The sequence below is a fragment of the Pleuronectes platessa genome, chromosome 5, assembly GCF_947347685.1.
Source record: "Pleuronectes platessa chromosome 5, fPlePla1.1, whole genome shotgun sequence".
Classification (NCBI taxonomy): Eukaryota; Metazoa; Chordata; class Actinopteri; order Pleuronectiformes; family Pleuronectidae; genus Pleuronectes; species Pleuronectes platessa.
In genome coordinates this window covers 18,826,463-18,842,133 of record NC_070630.1, presented here as the reverse complement: position 1 = coordinate 18,842,133, position 15,671 = coordinate 18,826,463, and the positions used below count along the sequence as shown (strand labels likewise).

At 39.0% G+C, this 15,671-nt stretch overlaps 1 protein-coding gene across 1 annotated transcript; it reads right to left on the bottom strand.

Moving 5' to 3' along the window:
- Positions 1-496: 496 nt before the first annotated feature.
- Positions 497-15,572, bottom strand: unc119a (unc-119 homolog a (C. elegans)). Its single transcript, XM_053423219.1, has 5 exons — positions 15,449-15,572; positions 2,818-2,931; positions 2,419-2,509; positions 918-1,090; positions 497-793 (listed from the first exon to the last, which is right to left on the bottom strand). Exons 1-5 carry the CDS (start codon positions 15,570-15,572, stop codon positions 681-683), a joined length of 615 nt encoding a protein of 204 aa, XP_053279194.1. The 3' UTR covers positions 497-680.
- Between the last annotated feature and the right edge of the window lie 99 nt (positions 15,573-15,671).

Genomic DNA, 15,671 nt, shown 5'->3' with positions numbered 1-15,671 from the left:
ATCTCTGTTTGTCATTCAACTGAACAATGACAAAGCTCACAGGAGGAGGACTGAATCATTCGGTAGAGAATGATGTCTACAAATCTGAGAAGCTTCAGGAGTAAAAATGTAATGAGATTCTATACAAACTATATAAATATACTGTACATCCAAATGGATGGTTAAACTTTTTTTTTATTTCAAGTTAAACTCTCTCTATGTCTCGTGGTGTAATTCAGGACAAATATTGTCTCCTCATCCTTTTCACATTCACGACTATGAAAACACACAACATGTAAATGAATCCTGGTTTGCCTAATGATCAAGTGGAGCCCACATAAACACACGGAAATCGACAGCATGTACAGACACTGCATGTGTTTACTGCCCACACAGACACACACGCGCACACACACACACACGCACACACACGTGCACATACACACACGCACGCGTGCGCGCACACACACACACACACACACACACACTCATGCAAACTGTTGATAAAACTGGCAGAATTCAATGTTCCTGCAAAAGAGAGGGAGAAACGTGACTGAATACCTGAATTGGAATAGCATGTTAAAGTAACAGGAGCGAGACGAGAGTGGTTTGTCCATCAGTTGTGGTCAGACGTGGTGCCTGGATCATGGAAAATGTCTAGAACAGAGGGGGAGTGAAAGGGTGGAGGGTGGGGTGTCTTCCTAAGGCCCCCCACTGTAGGAGTAATCCGCCTTGTTGTGCATCACCAGCTTGTTGTCCACAAAGTAGAAGCTGTCAGACTGCGTCTCGTAAGGATGCAGGATCATCTCTCGCACTGTCAGAGAAGGAGTACACAACAACATCAAATCCTGTTAGATCTGCTAAAACATCTACGTGTGGGTGTATTTGTCTCTTGTGTTTCTTCGGTGTGTTTGTGTGTGTGTGTGTGTCACACTCACTGATTTCCTCTGACAGTGCGGGGAACTCGTAGATATGCTCGCATGTGTTCTTGCTGCTGGGCATGCAGAAGCCAAACTCGAAATCAAAGCTCTTGAGCAGCTGATTGCGGAAGTAGTGTCTTTCGATCATACGGAAGTTGTTGATGGGGGTATCGCCCACTGTGAACTCCACCCTGCAGAGACACAGGGGGAGAAATGAAATGTATATCTGTGTTGTAAATAGGCAGCTCAAATGTCAGATGAATTTTACAGGTTACTGACAACTTCCATCACTTCTAAGTAATATATGGGAATTGAAGCAACATCTTTTCAACAAAGTCCATCAGATTAAGAAATATGATCAGTCAGATGATCACACACATAAAGTGTTAACCTTTAAAAACACAATAACCCACCTTTGGCTTAAAGAACTATCGAACCCCAAAAATATAGAAAGTTACAGTAAATTACGTATTGCATCATGCACTTTACCCATAATGCCATGCAAAAAGCGGTTTACGAACTGTAAAGATATTTTATGGTATTTAGCTGTTAAAAATACTGGCACTGCTCTAGGTGTGTTTTGGTCTTCCATCAAAGACTTTAATTGTCAAAGCCCTTTTCAGTGAAAAATTGGAGGATCGCTGGGAATGGGAGTCACCGGAGTGTCTGCATCTTCAAAGTTGTTTTCATGGTTTAATTTTCCGTCCAGAATGGTTTCCTGGAGTTTACAAGTTTTTCACAAATTGTGCTGCTCTGCTTTTTATCCATCATTTGCTAAAAGTCCAGTGTTTAGAACACGTCAGTGGGGAGGGCAGTCTTTAGAAAAACTGGATTTATACTTAATCTGACTGTGCAAAAAAATGGTGGGGGGAAATATAATGTTTTTCTTTAGGGAACACGTGTGACCGAAGCACGTCCACAGACTGAGTGGGTAAGTCGAACCATGAAAACAACCAACAGTTTTATTTTTTTGCCTCAATTTTTTTCTCTGTTCAGCCAATCTGACCTAATCTTAATGAAGTCACTGTACAACAACAACTCATTATTATTAACTTAACTTAGTGAATACAACTTCTGACAACATTGACAAAAATACTTTGACAAGTTAACCTTTAAATTTATCCCGCAGACAACAATCGACATGTATCTTTTCTGAGGTGCTGCCAATGATATCTTCAATATACACTGATGATTTTGATTAGATCTAGATGAGTTAGTTGTTGGTTTAGATTGAAATCTGCAGTCAGAGAAGAAGTCAAATGAAAACACCACTCAGGAGCTCTGACAGTTATTTGCTGCCTGACTCAGGAGGTGGTCTGCGTTGCTCTGTGTGTTCACACTCATCATCGTCAGCCTGTCGCCACACACTGAAGCCCACACGCCTCCTACATCTGCTGTGTGTCTTCTGTCAGAGCAGCAGGGGTTGAAAGGACACTATTGCGTCCCAGTGCTCGTTCAAGGACATAGGTCTCAAGTCTTCATCTCTCGTGTGGAGGGAACGAACACACAGAGAACTTACGTGGCTCCAACCTGTCGCAACTGCAGGAAGGCTGGGGTGAACTGGTATCGCACGAACCGGCCGGCGTTGGGGTCACAATGCTTTTTATCTCCTGCTAAACAGAGAAAGAAAGAAAAGCATTTAGACCAACAAAATCAAACTTCTCCGAATCCTTCATTTCATTAATTTCATATGGGGAGATAAATGTGGCTATAGCTCACTGTACATGCAGTCAATATTAAGTTGACAAGAAAATAAATTCCTTACCACTACTATTATTGTTGTATTAGCATATCCTTTACAAGGCTGTCGGACAAGGAAAATATCCTACAAAAGTATTTTAAATAATGTTTTGAAGCCTTCATTAACTAAACCTGGAAAAGATTTGTTGCAATTTGTGTGTCAGGTTTTGGAGCTGACCTGGTGTTGGAGGTTTAGTGATCTCAAACAGGACTGTCCCTGTTTCCATGTCACGGATCTTAAACCTGGTGAAGTCGATCATGTGGACGTTTTCTTCTGGAGAACAAAGATAATCTGCAAAACAAAAAACAGAGAGGAGAACAGCCTTTAGACTGTATACATTGACACAAATATACTACACACTAAACACACTTTGAATAAAGCAAACTTTATATCAGGAATCATCTGTCCATTTATAAAATTGTACTAAAGACGCCCCTGTGACATATTTTTGAATTCTCACCTCTGTAACTTCACAATCCAGGGAAACAATTTCCCTCATATCAGCTATTTCTCTATGCCCAAAAATGTATGTCAGTTACAGAGGCTAGACACTATACATTCTTAAACCCTTGATTTTAATGTGGAAAAAAACCTTTAATGGGAAACAATAAAGACAAATTCAGAAGAGGAACAGAGGAGGGCTCTCTCTGCAGGATCAACAGAAAAAAGACAGTATAAGTATACACAGCCAATATTTACTGCAATATAACGCAACATATTCACGTGTTATGGTGGTGGTAGCATAATGTACATACTGTGTGAATGGTGGTTTCATTTGTTTATTATATCACCCTTTGGCACGTCTTAGCTTTTTATATTCGACTTTGTTTTATGTCTCTAGTGTAGTTCAATGTATTTTCGTTCATCAAAACAAATTAGAAAATTTTGACTTTTTTGACTTTTGAATTGAATGGTTTATTGAAGAATTAAATTTGTAATCTGAAACTTCCAACATTTCATATCAGCACACACTTTCACCTCTTGACTCTTGAATTTGAGAAATGGACCGTTTGCAGTATACCGGCGATACAGTCACTTGAACTTTACTTTTCTCTGGACAATTTTTAATTAAACAACAGATCGCAGATCCAGTGAACACAAACGCAGTGGAAGAGTGTATCAGTATCCTGAGCAGAGGGGACAGATTTGTCCATGCGGGCACTGAATGCGTGTGTGTGTGTGTGTGTGTGTGATGACCAGTTGGTCCATGTGATGGTATAAAACAATAAGCCTCTTAGGCCTAATCCTGCCCCGTTGGGAGGGTAGTGTCTCACCCATGCTTACAGAGAAAGAGAGAGAGAGAGAGTACACCCCCCCACCTCTCTCTCACACACACACACACTATCTCATTAGGGTTATTATTGGCAGTCTATGTTGCATAAGCCTTGAAGAGACTTTCTTACGGTTACTTTCACATGTAATACGTTAAAAAAAAGACAAACGCGGAACATTAACTGATGTCAAACGCTACACAGACTTTAACACAAACACACATGGAAGATGATCTGTGTATTTATGTGCAAGCATATGGTCACAACTACACTCACACTGTTACATCTTCTTCTGTTTCTGAGGGTTAGGGAGCATATGGGCCACACCGGCTTTAGCCACCTGCTTGAAGATATTTATAGACCTTTTCATAGATTACAGTACACGGTAGCTGACACCTTGTACAAAAATGTCGCTCTTGTGAAACAGCGCTATTTAGAGCTCACAGCGGATGGCATATTTTGAGCGCTTGTGTAAAAGACAGATGAATCGAAACAAAAAAAAGTTGATCACAGAGATACTACAGCAACAATGTCTCGTTCTTGGGCTGTGACAGTCATGCAAAGAAAATGCAACTTATTTATTGGATCATTTAAATGCTAATATATTATTTACATAAGAGGTGGAGTCAGGCTTCATCGCTGTCCACCTACAGGCATGACTTTACAAACCTTATTACCATGTTAAAGCAGCAGAGCATTGAGAGTGTGCTGATCCATGCCGGACCACAAAAACGGTTCCAAGTAATTTTATTTATAGAGCAGCTTTTAAAAGGAGAATATCACAGAGCTTCACAATAAAAATAAAGCAACAGATTGACAACTTGAGCTTCAAGTCAATTTGCCTTTATAACACTGAGGTTCTGCTGTGATGCACAGCTGGTCAGCAGGTTGATTGGATGTATAAATCATGACTATTTATTCAAATGTATTTTGTATAAATCTCTCTGATGCTTATACGACCTGTTATATAAAAGTGACGAATATTATGTCTTGTTAACTTGTGCAATCATGGTTTTTATGTCTGGATGGTCACTCACAAGAAATATTTAACTAACTTTGGACAAGAAAGGTCCAAAACTAAAGTAATTCCTATTTGTATGTAAAAGCACTGCATGAACACTTGCTGCTGTTGCAGACACTGCAGCGTGGACAGGCCTCCTCCCTGGTGATGAGTTCATGTTAATGTACTGTCGATATGAGCACAGTGTTTCCATGGTGAACGTCACAAGACTGGTCAAGAGATTTGCACGTAAAGCTGCTCTGGCTCAAAAACGCAGTCTCCTTATGTTGCTTTCCAAACAGCAGTAAGAGGGTTAGCGGACCGCCACTTGATGTAGTGCCCTCTAGTGCCAGTTCATTTGATGTGAGGCGCTTATCTGCTCCGAGAATATTACTATAAGCCTACTGTTTGTCAAGGGACCGTGTGTTTTTCTATAGCAACAGCAAGAAAAAATAATTCACATGCTATTTATAGAGTGACTGCATGTGGCCTGAGTCACTGCAGAGTTAGTTTAAAGTGACCAGAATCATTTAAGACTAGAAGATAGTAACAACTTCATCAAATACTACGAATAATACATGTTAATACTGTACCAAACTACTTTCTACAGCTAACACATATCGACTTAGAGCACTGATATGAACAGTACATGCATATTTATTATATAAATGGTCGAAGAGTCTCCATTTCCTCCCACTATCCAGAAACGAAGCCAAAATATCCCGAATCTGAACCATCTTGCACAATCAGAGCCAGATAGAATCAAATAACTAATCAAAGGATAAAAAACCACTTGGAGAAACATCAGTGTCATAAGAAACTAAAAGAAGGTTTAGGATTAGAAACCATATTTGAGGAACGTTTATTTGACATTTACGATGATTTTTTATTTTGGTCCACGTCCCATTAAGTAACATGGGGGAGGCAGGATTTATTACCTAAACTGCAGTCTGCCACCAGGAGGAGGGCAATCGAGACACTTTTGTCTACATTTTTTTAGCGCTGTCATGTCATCCAACTTTATATACAGTCTTTCCCATTTAAACACTTTCTCAGAGCACCAGTGTTCATCCCCAAACCACATAGTCATGAATAAGAAATCTTCTCTCTCACTGTAAATTACAGTCTGCCAATAGAAAATTAAAATCTGTTGGCTCTGTGCTCTGAATACATCTCGCGTAGCTATCAGTGAGCTCGCCCTCTCTGTGGGCAGATGACCGCGGGATGTATTTTGTGAATCAGACAATACTACTTGCCAAACCTGCTGAAAAAGACAGATGGAGCGTTTAATCTATTAGCACACCCAACAAAGTCACTTTCACACAGTCCACTTCAAGAAATCCCACATAATCACATCACACCCACAGTCACATGAAGCTCAACACACCACAAACCCTCTCTGTAAACGTCTACCACTGAATCGGTCCAATGTAGCCTCTTCGATAGGCTGATCAGTTTTTTAATTCCCGACCAAGGCCTTGTGTCAGTGATAACAGATCTCTATAGTCTTCCAGTTGGGGACGTTTAGCAAATGTATAAGCACTATTGCGGCAAAATATTTCCATTTATCAAATTGTAGATTTCACATTTTTGAAAAGATACAACACAGATGAATCCACCACAAACATCATTAATTGACACATGATAAATGGCAGAATCTAAATGTAATCAATGGAAACAATACCTTACTCATGGGATTTTGATGGCGGAAATATTTTTCATTAAGAAATAGGCGTAAATTATCAAAGCTAATGACAAAAATCCTGTTATATCTAAACATGGCTGTGAAACTGAGAATAATTGAAAGGCCTCATATGGAAGCTTTTCATTAGGAACATAGGATGTAAGCTGGAAATGTGGGTGAAGAAACTGAGAAATAATTCCAGAAGCCGACAGAATATAAAATCACACTCTATGAAGAATTGTTAAAAGAAGAGTGTGATAGTTTGTGAAACTTGCTTGTACTTGTTCGAGAAAACAGATCGCACCTTCGTGTCTGTTTGTCCTGTAAAGGGCTACAGCCAGCAGCCAGTTAGCGTAACTTAGCCTAGCTATGAAATAGTCCACACAAAACCACAACCTGCTCTTGTTTTAGTTTTTTATTAAACAAATGAGATGTGTCAAGTTGTAAGTGTTAGTGCAATTCCAGTCTTAATGCTGAGCTAAGCTAACTGGCTAATAGCTGTATGTTCATATTGTCTTTACCACTGTTCCTTGAGTAAAGATGTTTTTTTTTCTGTTTTTAGTAACTTCCGCTTTTATTTTGGTGTCGCCTATTTCAGAATACTTTACTTCCAATCGTTGTCTTATTTCCCCTGGGTCCAACTGATTGTTTGCCCATATCATTTTCACTTGTTTCTTTTTTTCTCCTGTATTTATACCCTGTTTCCCTGATCTCAGTGCCAGTTTGTCTCATCAGTTCCCCTGGGAACATACCAGAAATTTATACTGTGGTCATTCTTTAAGTTAACGGCAAAGCTTTGTTTTGGACTCGCCTCAAGTCTCTGTGTCTTTGGAAACCTTTTCATGGTCGTGTTTTTACATCCTTATACTAAAAATTCTCGTAAAGACTGTTTTAAAACTTTCATCCTGTCTCAGAGTCCTTTCTTCTACCTTGCACCAGGAAAACCATAGTGCAGACATTATTGCCATATTTTCTGTTCCTCTAACAGGAAAATACAATATAATGCTAGGAGGAATTAACCATTAATATCTGTCGCATTGAATCACAATGTCTTGAAATTATCAGGGTAGATTGACTCCAGTACAATATTCAAAAACACCAAGTTAAACACGTTCGTATCTCATTTCTTTCTGTCTTTTTTCCTTTCTTCTTTCACATGCATAACACACACACATACAAAAAATGCTCCACTTCACTTCCTTCAACACTGTCGCCTAGCAACGCTCCTTCTGATAGCACGCCAGCTCGATTAGTCCGTCTTGTTGCTTCCCCTCATCCACCTGGCTGCTCTGCAACAACAGGGTGCAGCAGCGAATCAAAGGAGCGTATCTTGGGTTTGACATCAGTCGTATGCAAATTGGAAATGTTCCTCGTCTGACACTTGATGAACGTCGGCAGGCTATACCTGAGGCCTAGTATAGACAGTATAGATTGGAGGCAGAATATTAAGATATGTTTATATTATTGGATAGATTACAATATTCTTTACTGTTCCTGTGAAGAAAGATATTGACTCTCAGCACAGGTGATCTGACACCATTAAACACTATGGTCCTTCTACTCTCACTCCGAGGTTTGTCCAATTCTAGGTTTACTGTTTATGTCTTAACATGATTTCGAGTTGTTGATTTCTTGCATTAGAAAGGATTTTTTGTGAGGTTTCAAATATTGGATCATCTGTGTCAACACCAAAGTCATGGCAACAAAAACCAAAAGCAGATTTCTGTCAAATTTAACTCTAAAAATCAATAACGTCCTGAAAAGATGTGTTTGGCAGCAGCCCCCATAGGGAGTAAAATTAGCATCGGGTCTTGAGTCATGATGTGTTCCTGTATTCAGATACTCGGAGTCTGTCTGAAACCAAAGTGGCATTCATGAAGAGCAAGCGAGCTGCCACTTATAGCTTCTTAATCCCAGAGATTAGCCCGGAGTTACAGACTTTCAGCCACAGGGATTGACTTCACATGCCTTATTCTTTCCATTTGACTTTGTGGTCCCGATCGGTGCCGAGAATATGTTGAATTAATGCCACAACATGAGGAAACACAATACAGGCATGTTGACTTCACATTAAAATAATCTGTAGCTGCAGGCGGCTATAGTGACGTGAGCATTAAACCTTGTCCACATTGTGATATATAGTGCACCTGTGTATGGCAGGTTGTTTCATGTCTCCCTGTTCATATCACCTGTAGGCAAACTGGCAACTGGTGAGGTTCATGGAGAGGCTGCTCTCTGAGCAGCTGAATGCAGATTAGATTCTTATCTCTTGTTGCTCTCTGGCCTGTATCACAGAGTGGAAAAATAAAATAACGTACCTGGTTTTATAAGTCTAATCTAAACTTTGAAACATAGGGCCATTCATTGAAGGACAAAAAAAACTTTGCTTGCGTCAACCTAAAACCAATAGTTAGAGTCTCTGGCTATACGTTTATTAACTCTCTTGCTTCGAGAGAAGATCAACATGACTTTCGAATCTGTCTGCTAAATATTAACTAGAAACTCGAAATCTCCCTAAATCTCCCTGTCTCCTTCCGTGACATTTCCACCGACATGATGCTCAGGTTGGAAAGCTTGCTGGTTTATATGATGAAGGACAATTTTATATCTCCCCAAATGTGAGGCCAAATTGCAACCTGGTGGGTGGCTACCTTATAGGTCATAAACCCTGCCTCCTACACATTAGTTGATGAGACATGAACTAAATAAAAAATAAAAATTACTTGTCAAATATATTAATATTAATATATACCTCAGAGATGGTTTCCGTCATTATTGGCTATTAATATCAGTTTGATGTTCTTTCAAATGCATATTTTCCTGGTATGTTTGGTTTTAATTAGTTATTTGATGCGATAATAACGGGGTGATACGCCATGATTGAAAGTCCAGACTGACTCGGGATTGGTCGAGTATGTATTGATGACTTCTCAATAATGTGACCTCCGGTTCGCTACTGAGCAGACACAGGTACAAGATGGCAGCGTTCATATGTGGAATATTTTGGCTTCATATCTGAGGGAGTGAAGAATGTCACATACCTCCAGGGTTGGATAAATCTGTTCAAGAGGTGCATTGTTGAACCCCTATTCCCATCAAATCACGTGACAACAGTTTCAAGCACTTATGTTAGCAGCGAAGTGGTTGAATGCTAATGTCAGCTTTTGTCAAATAGCTAATAGCTGATTGCAAACGAGCTAATGTGCCATATGTGTTGCTTTTAACCTTGAAGCATTGTTCAATTTCCCTCCAGACTCTCACATTGCAATGTATTTTCTATGGTTGATGAATAGGGGAACAGTTCATTTGTAATTATTTCTCTGTAGATTCTGTTGATATGGTTATTTTTGTTATCTTCATGAATGAAAAAATAAGACAAATATATTGAGATAATTAATAATCTTCGCCTGAATTTAACTGTACTCAAGGATCTGTGGGGTTCGTAATAATTAGGGTTATGTACTGTGGAGCACATCATGTACCAGTAGCACGCTACAGAGTGTGTGTGCTTCAGGTGAACCCCATGACACCACTTCATTACAGAGTATTATCTAATCTCTGTGTCTGCCGGCACACACACACTCACACACACACACACACGCACACACGCACACACACACACACACACTGACCACCCTGTCACATTCAGGGTCAGACTGTGAGAGGAACCTGGAGGGACATCAATGATTTGTCTGTCTCACTTCAGATCACGCCTCATCTATGGACATGATCTCAAACGAATTCTGAGACACAAGTGCAAAATAAAAAGAGTTTCATTGAAATCATATCATCTTAGGCATTTCATTTAACAATATGTATTCTACATGAATTAAATGCAAAACCTAACTCGCCAGCAAATAATAAGCAATATATAAATAAATGAATTTGTGAAGTGAGGTCCCACCAACAACCTCTTAATACAACAAGCAACCAAAGTATTTCAGGTGCTCTGATTTCTTTCAATATACACGTCCAGTAGCCCTGAACAAACATCTGGTTTTGTTATGTTTGCATCGATGTATGTTTTTATGAAGTCTCTAAATTTCATTCCGGGAGACAACGGTTCCTTGTGTGAGTCTGCAGGAACTGTAGTTCTATCCATAATGTATGTATAGATTATTTTTAAATGAATACGACAAGGGCACCAAGCTCTGCAGGAAATAGAAAAATAGAGAATAGAGTAGGATTCTCTCTGTTTAGTGTCATCACTGTTTAATTTGAAATGTTTTGGCCATAGTAAAAACACATCACCTTCAATATGTATGTTTCTGGCCGGTGGTCTAAACCACTCGCTCCCAGTCTGGGATGTACCCACGGACCCATAAAATGATCTCAGGGGACATGATAGTATTAATGAAAAGCAGTAAAAAAGATTTACACCTTTGCTGATGTTCTTCTAATCATTGGTGTTTTGTGATCGCTGTCTGGGCACTCTAACCCTTTTTTCGGGGGGGGGGGGGGGGGGGGGGGGGGGGGAATGTAGCAGCAGTAAAGTTAGAAAACCATTGGCTTAGACTATAGCATCAAAGCATATGGAACTGTTGAAACTGCCATGAATATGTATGTATGTTTGTAAGTATGTATGTATGTATGTACTGTATCTATCTATCTATCTATCTATCTAACTCTCTATCGCTCTCCATCTTTCCATATATCCATATATCTTAATAAATATCTATCTCTATATATCCGTCTCTTAATATTTCTGTATCCCTTTACAGCCTAATATATCTACCTTTATCTATATCTTTCTCTATGTATTCACTTTTCCATATATATCTATCTCTATATGTTTATGATTATAGTGCACCTTTCCAATGATAACATTTATAATATTTGCCAGACAGCTGCCTGATGATCTGATGAGCGTGTGTCTCTCAAGTGGACATAACAAGCCTCTCTCTCTCTCTCTCTCTCTCTCTCTCTCTCTCTCTCTCTCTCTCTCTCTCTCTCTCCATGTCAAATCACTCTGAAAGAACAACCTTGTGACAGCTGTGTGCATTTCAGATTAACTACCGGCCGCACCAATCAATTTTAATTAAAGCTGCCTCTATTGTGATGGTAGAAATCACAGAGCTGAGATCCCACCCAGTGCAGAACAAGGGCCGATCTGTGTCCCTGACTTATTAAGGCCAAATAATTGATGAGCTATTAGTGTAGAAGGAACCTTTAAGTCAAATATACAGCACAGCAGGGGTTAAAATGTGGTATCCTATTACACAATAACAATTATTGTTTCATATACTGTATGGTATCTATTCCTAGAAAGTGTTTTAGTGATGCTGTTGTTTAAGTGGGAATGGACAAAAAGGACCTGCGGAAATATTTATTTCAACAATGAGCAACACTATCAAGGCCTTTGAGAACAGTCTGTCAATCTTATTTCTGTTTCATATGAGTGATTGTGTCTCGCTCCTCTCTATGATCACAGGCTTTTGCCCCATATTCAAGTTTGGCCACTATGAACATCTACAAATATCTTATTTTTCTTTTAGATTTAAGAATTCAATTTGTTTGGGACCTTGACATACACTATAGAGACGAAACATACATAAATTGAATAACAGCACCAAACAGAAACACTGTCCCTGCCAAATATATCTTATGTTCGTAACTGTAATCGTGTGACCTTAAAATGCATAGAATTACAATAATGGTTATTAACCTTTATTTTATTCATTAAAAATAATACATGATTCATATTTTACAGTTAAGTCAAACAAACAACAGTTTGATGTGAATATTTGTGGAACTCAGGAGCAGTGATCGACCTGAATTTGACTTTAATTTTGAAAAATGCTAACAAGACTTTCAGGGCCATGGGGGATACATTGATACAATTCAAAGTATTAAACACACTTTAATTGATTTATGAGTAATTCATTGATTAATTAATAGACACGGTGAAATGTATATGTCCTATATTATTTGATGTCCTACATTGTGTACACTGGGAGAAACATCAAATACTATATGAGTATATATGAGAGACTAATTACTGATTATTGGTTATTTTTAAGTTTAATAGCAGTAATTGCTTTATGTAGCTCAACCTTATACACTTCTCTCCATCTGCAGACCAGGTATGAGGAGCTTTAAGTTTGTTAAGAGTAAATCTTTATTTCTACATTTGAATCCCCAATTGAAAGACTAAACCGCATTGTTAGAGCATTTTTGGTGATATTACTTTTAGCCTTTTTTGGTTTATCAAAACATTCTGACTGCTCTCCTCAGTCCACTTCCATGCAAACACAATGATACATGATGGTTGAGAGGTAAACAGCATTCTCACAACAAAATGATCCAGAAATGCATTTAACACCACTAAAACTAAACTAAAATTATTGTTATTGCTGATTGTAACCGAGGATGATTTCTTTTTCCACTTCTGTTGTCCGGCGATAATTATTGTAATTTTCTGCATTATAAGGTCACAAACTGACAGTTACGAACATAAGATACATTTGGCATTGACAGTGTTTCTGTTTGTTTGCCTGGCTGCGTATCATACTGTAACTCATGCATCATGTAAACAGTAAACTGATAATGTGTCATTTTTCATATCACAGCGGCTCTTCTCATCTCCCTGGATTATATATTTCTTCTCCTCTCTGCCTGTGTGACAATGACGCGCTGCGCCTCGCTTATCAGCACTGAACCACCGTGACAAACTGGAGCCAGGCTGCACCAAAATGGTGATACAGTATTTACCTCCCAAAAGCACAACTGGAAAAGTAATTTACCAACAACATTATGCTTTCCCTTGCAGCAGAAAATGATGAGTCTGAATTGTGCGACACTCAATGCTTCACTCTGTGGTGTACACCGCTTGTATGGTCTGCCATTTAAAATGGTTGGCAGACATTTTAACTGGAAACAAAGAAGCAGATCCAACGCTAGTTCATTCGTATATAGACCCAAATATCATCCAGCTACGGTTCAAATCACCAGAAAGGACATCGGAGATATGTGACAGATGCCAGCTTTGACCATTAAAGATTTATTTTAGTGGATATTACATTTAATGCTGTCAAAAGCCAGAAAATATGTGACTATGGCTGCATTTTAATGTGACCTGCAAGGTCATTAATTACCTGAGGTGCATCTTGTCATTGCAGGATGCTGTGTTACAGCCGTCCTGACATAATCCAGATTACATGTCAGTGAAGACCAGAGATTACTGCACCATCATGAGTAATTTAGGGTTTTATCACACTGATGCAGCACGACTATTGCATTTTGATGAGTTTGTACAGAAATGAAAACAGATTTGGTACTCTGAGAAGGGACAAGGGCGGAGAGTCGGTTTTAAAAATAGTTTTCAATATTGAGTAATTGAATATTAATGCAAATAAACTTTTGCAGTATCAGAAAATGACAACAACTTTTCTGTGTCGTCAATGTATTTAATCAGTCCATCCATCAATTTCGGAGTAAAGGCAAATGCAAATATGATAGCATAGGATTCAGAATACCATTAGACATTGAAAAAAAGGTTGACTACAATATTTTTCAGAACTTTAATACCCACTCATACCCTGATGATAGACTTTACTCAAATTTAATGACCAAGATATTGGGTGAGGTTGAAAGCTCCCAAAAACGTTAATTCGATGTTGTGATTTAGGATTAAATTGTCAAGTAATGTTTTCTTAGTGATCTATACTAGTACATTGGTTGCTATGCTCATTATTGGAAAAATTAAGTATCCTACACAAAATATTTTATTTATGGTAAATGATTGGGTAATGCCACTTCCACAAAATGTACACAATGCATTAGTCTGACTGGACTTAATTAGCAAGATTCCACAAACAATTCACCAATTATAACAGCAATCAGAAGAAAGTCATCCGTGTAACACTATATGATATTATGAAGTATGTCATGAATTGTAGTACTCATGAAACGAATAATAATAATAATAATAACAATAATAAATGGTATTTTACTGTTTCATTCTAGAGACACCTTACTATATATCATCAGTTAACAAATGAATAGAACCAAGAGTTAAAGTAGGATTAGAAGAAACACACCTAATAAAATATGCAACATATGTAACATGAGAAAGGTTAAAAAAGGAAAACCAAGATTAAAACCATGCTAAGATGCAAAGAAACCTAAGGTCATGTGTGAACACAAGGTTGGACACAACTCTGCTGATATTGGTGCTTGACACCTGATCTACCTGAGTTACTCGCTGTCCTGTTTCCATTAGCTAACGTGGGAACAGATACCATCATATATCAAACAACGGGCTGATAGTTTTATTCTCTTGTGTTTGTTACGTCAGATTACTCGTCTGTGAGGAGCTATAATCGGCAGGTCACATCTCTGGCCACCTGTTACCTCACAGCCACAGGTGCCTTGAGGAGAGACGAGGATGTGGTGAGTGCCAGGATGTTTTTTTTGGGCCAGGATTTGTGAAGCACACATACACACACACACCTTCCATTTATTTTCATGCCCACACACTCAGCACACAGAGATGAAAACCCCAACAAACACATGTAATCATACAGGAGCACTGATTGCAACCTGAACTCAGGTAAGGTCAATTAACTGTTCTCCTTATTAACAGAGGATTATGGGTAATGTAGTCGGGTCAGACTTTTAACCCATAGCTGTTTATTGACTTCTTCTTATTCTAATCTATAGCGACTCATTGATGACCTTTCAGACTGTGTCGCTGTCCATGGTATCTATGTCAGCTTCCTCTGCACAGCCAATACAAACAGGACAAATGCGCACAGAGTGTATATGTTAGTGTCAGGACACAGGGATAGGAAGCAGCAGCAGATGGGTGACATTAATCAGGCTTCAACTACAGTCTCAGCAGGTTACACTCACTCTTGGTGATCTTCTGGAGCCCCAGCACATCATCGGGCGTTATTACGGTATTTCTGCGCAGCTCTTCTTCGGTTGTAACCGGGATCCCCATGTCTGCTGAGTTGCAGCACTGCTGCACTTTCATGTCCAGCGGAAGAGGTGCTGTTTGGGTCGGCGAGCGACCTGACGGGGAGCCGGGAGATCTGCTGGAGATGAAGATGATGGTGATGGTGATGATGATGCT

What these genes read in the sequence shown, in the direction of transcription:
- unc119a (XM_053423219.1), bottom strand. Translation starts at nt 15,572, where the DNA reads ATGAAAGTGCAGCAGTGCTGCAACTCAGCAGACATGGGGATCCCGGTT. An exon ending in TTGCGACAGGTTGGAGCCAC is followed by an intron (nt 1,091 to 2,418) that starts GTAAGTTCTCTG and finishes GTGTCTCTGCAG; the next exon opens with GGTGGAGTTCACAGTGGGCG. An exon ending in CGCACTGTCAGAGGAAATCA is followed by an intron (nt 794 to 917) that starts GTGAGTGTGACA and finishes CTTCTCTGACAG; the next exon opens with TGCGAGAGATGATCCTGCAT.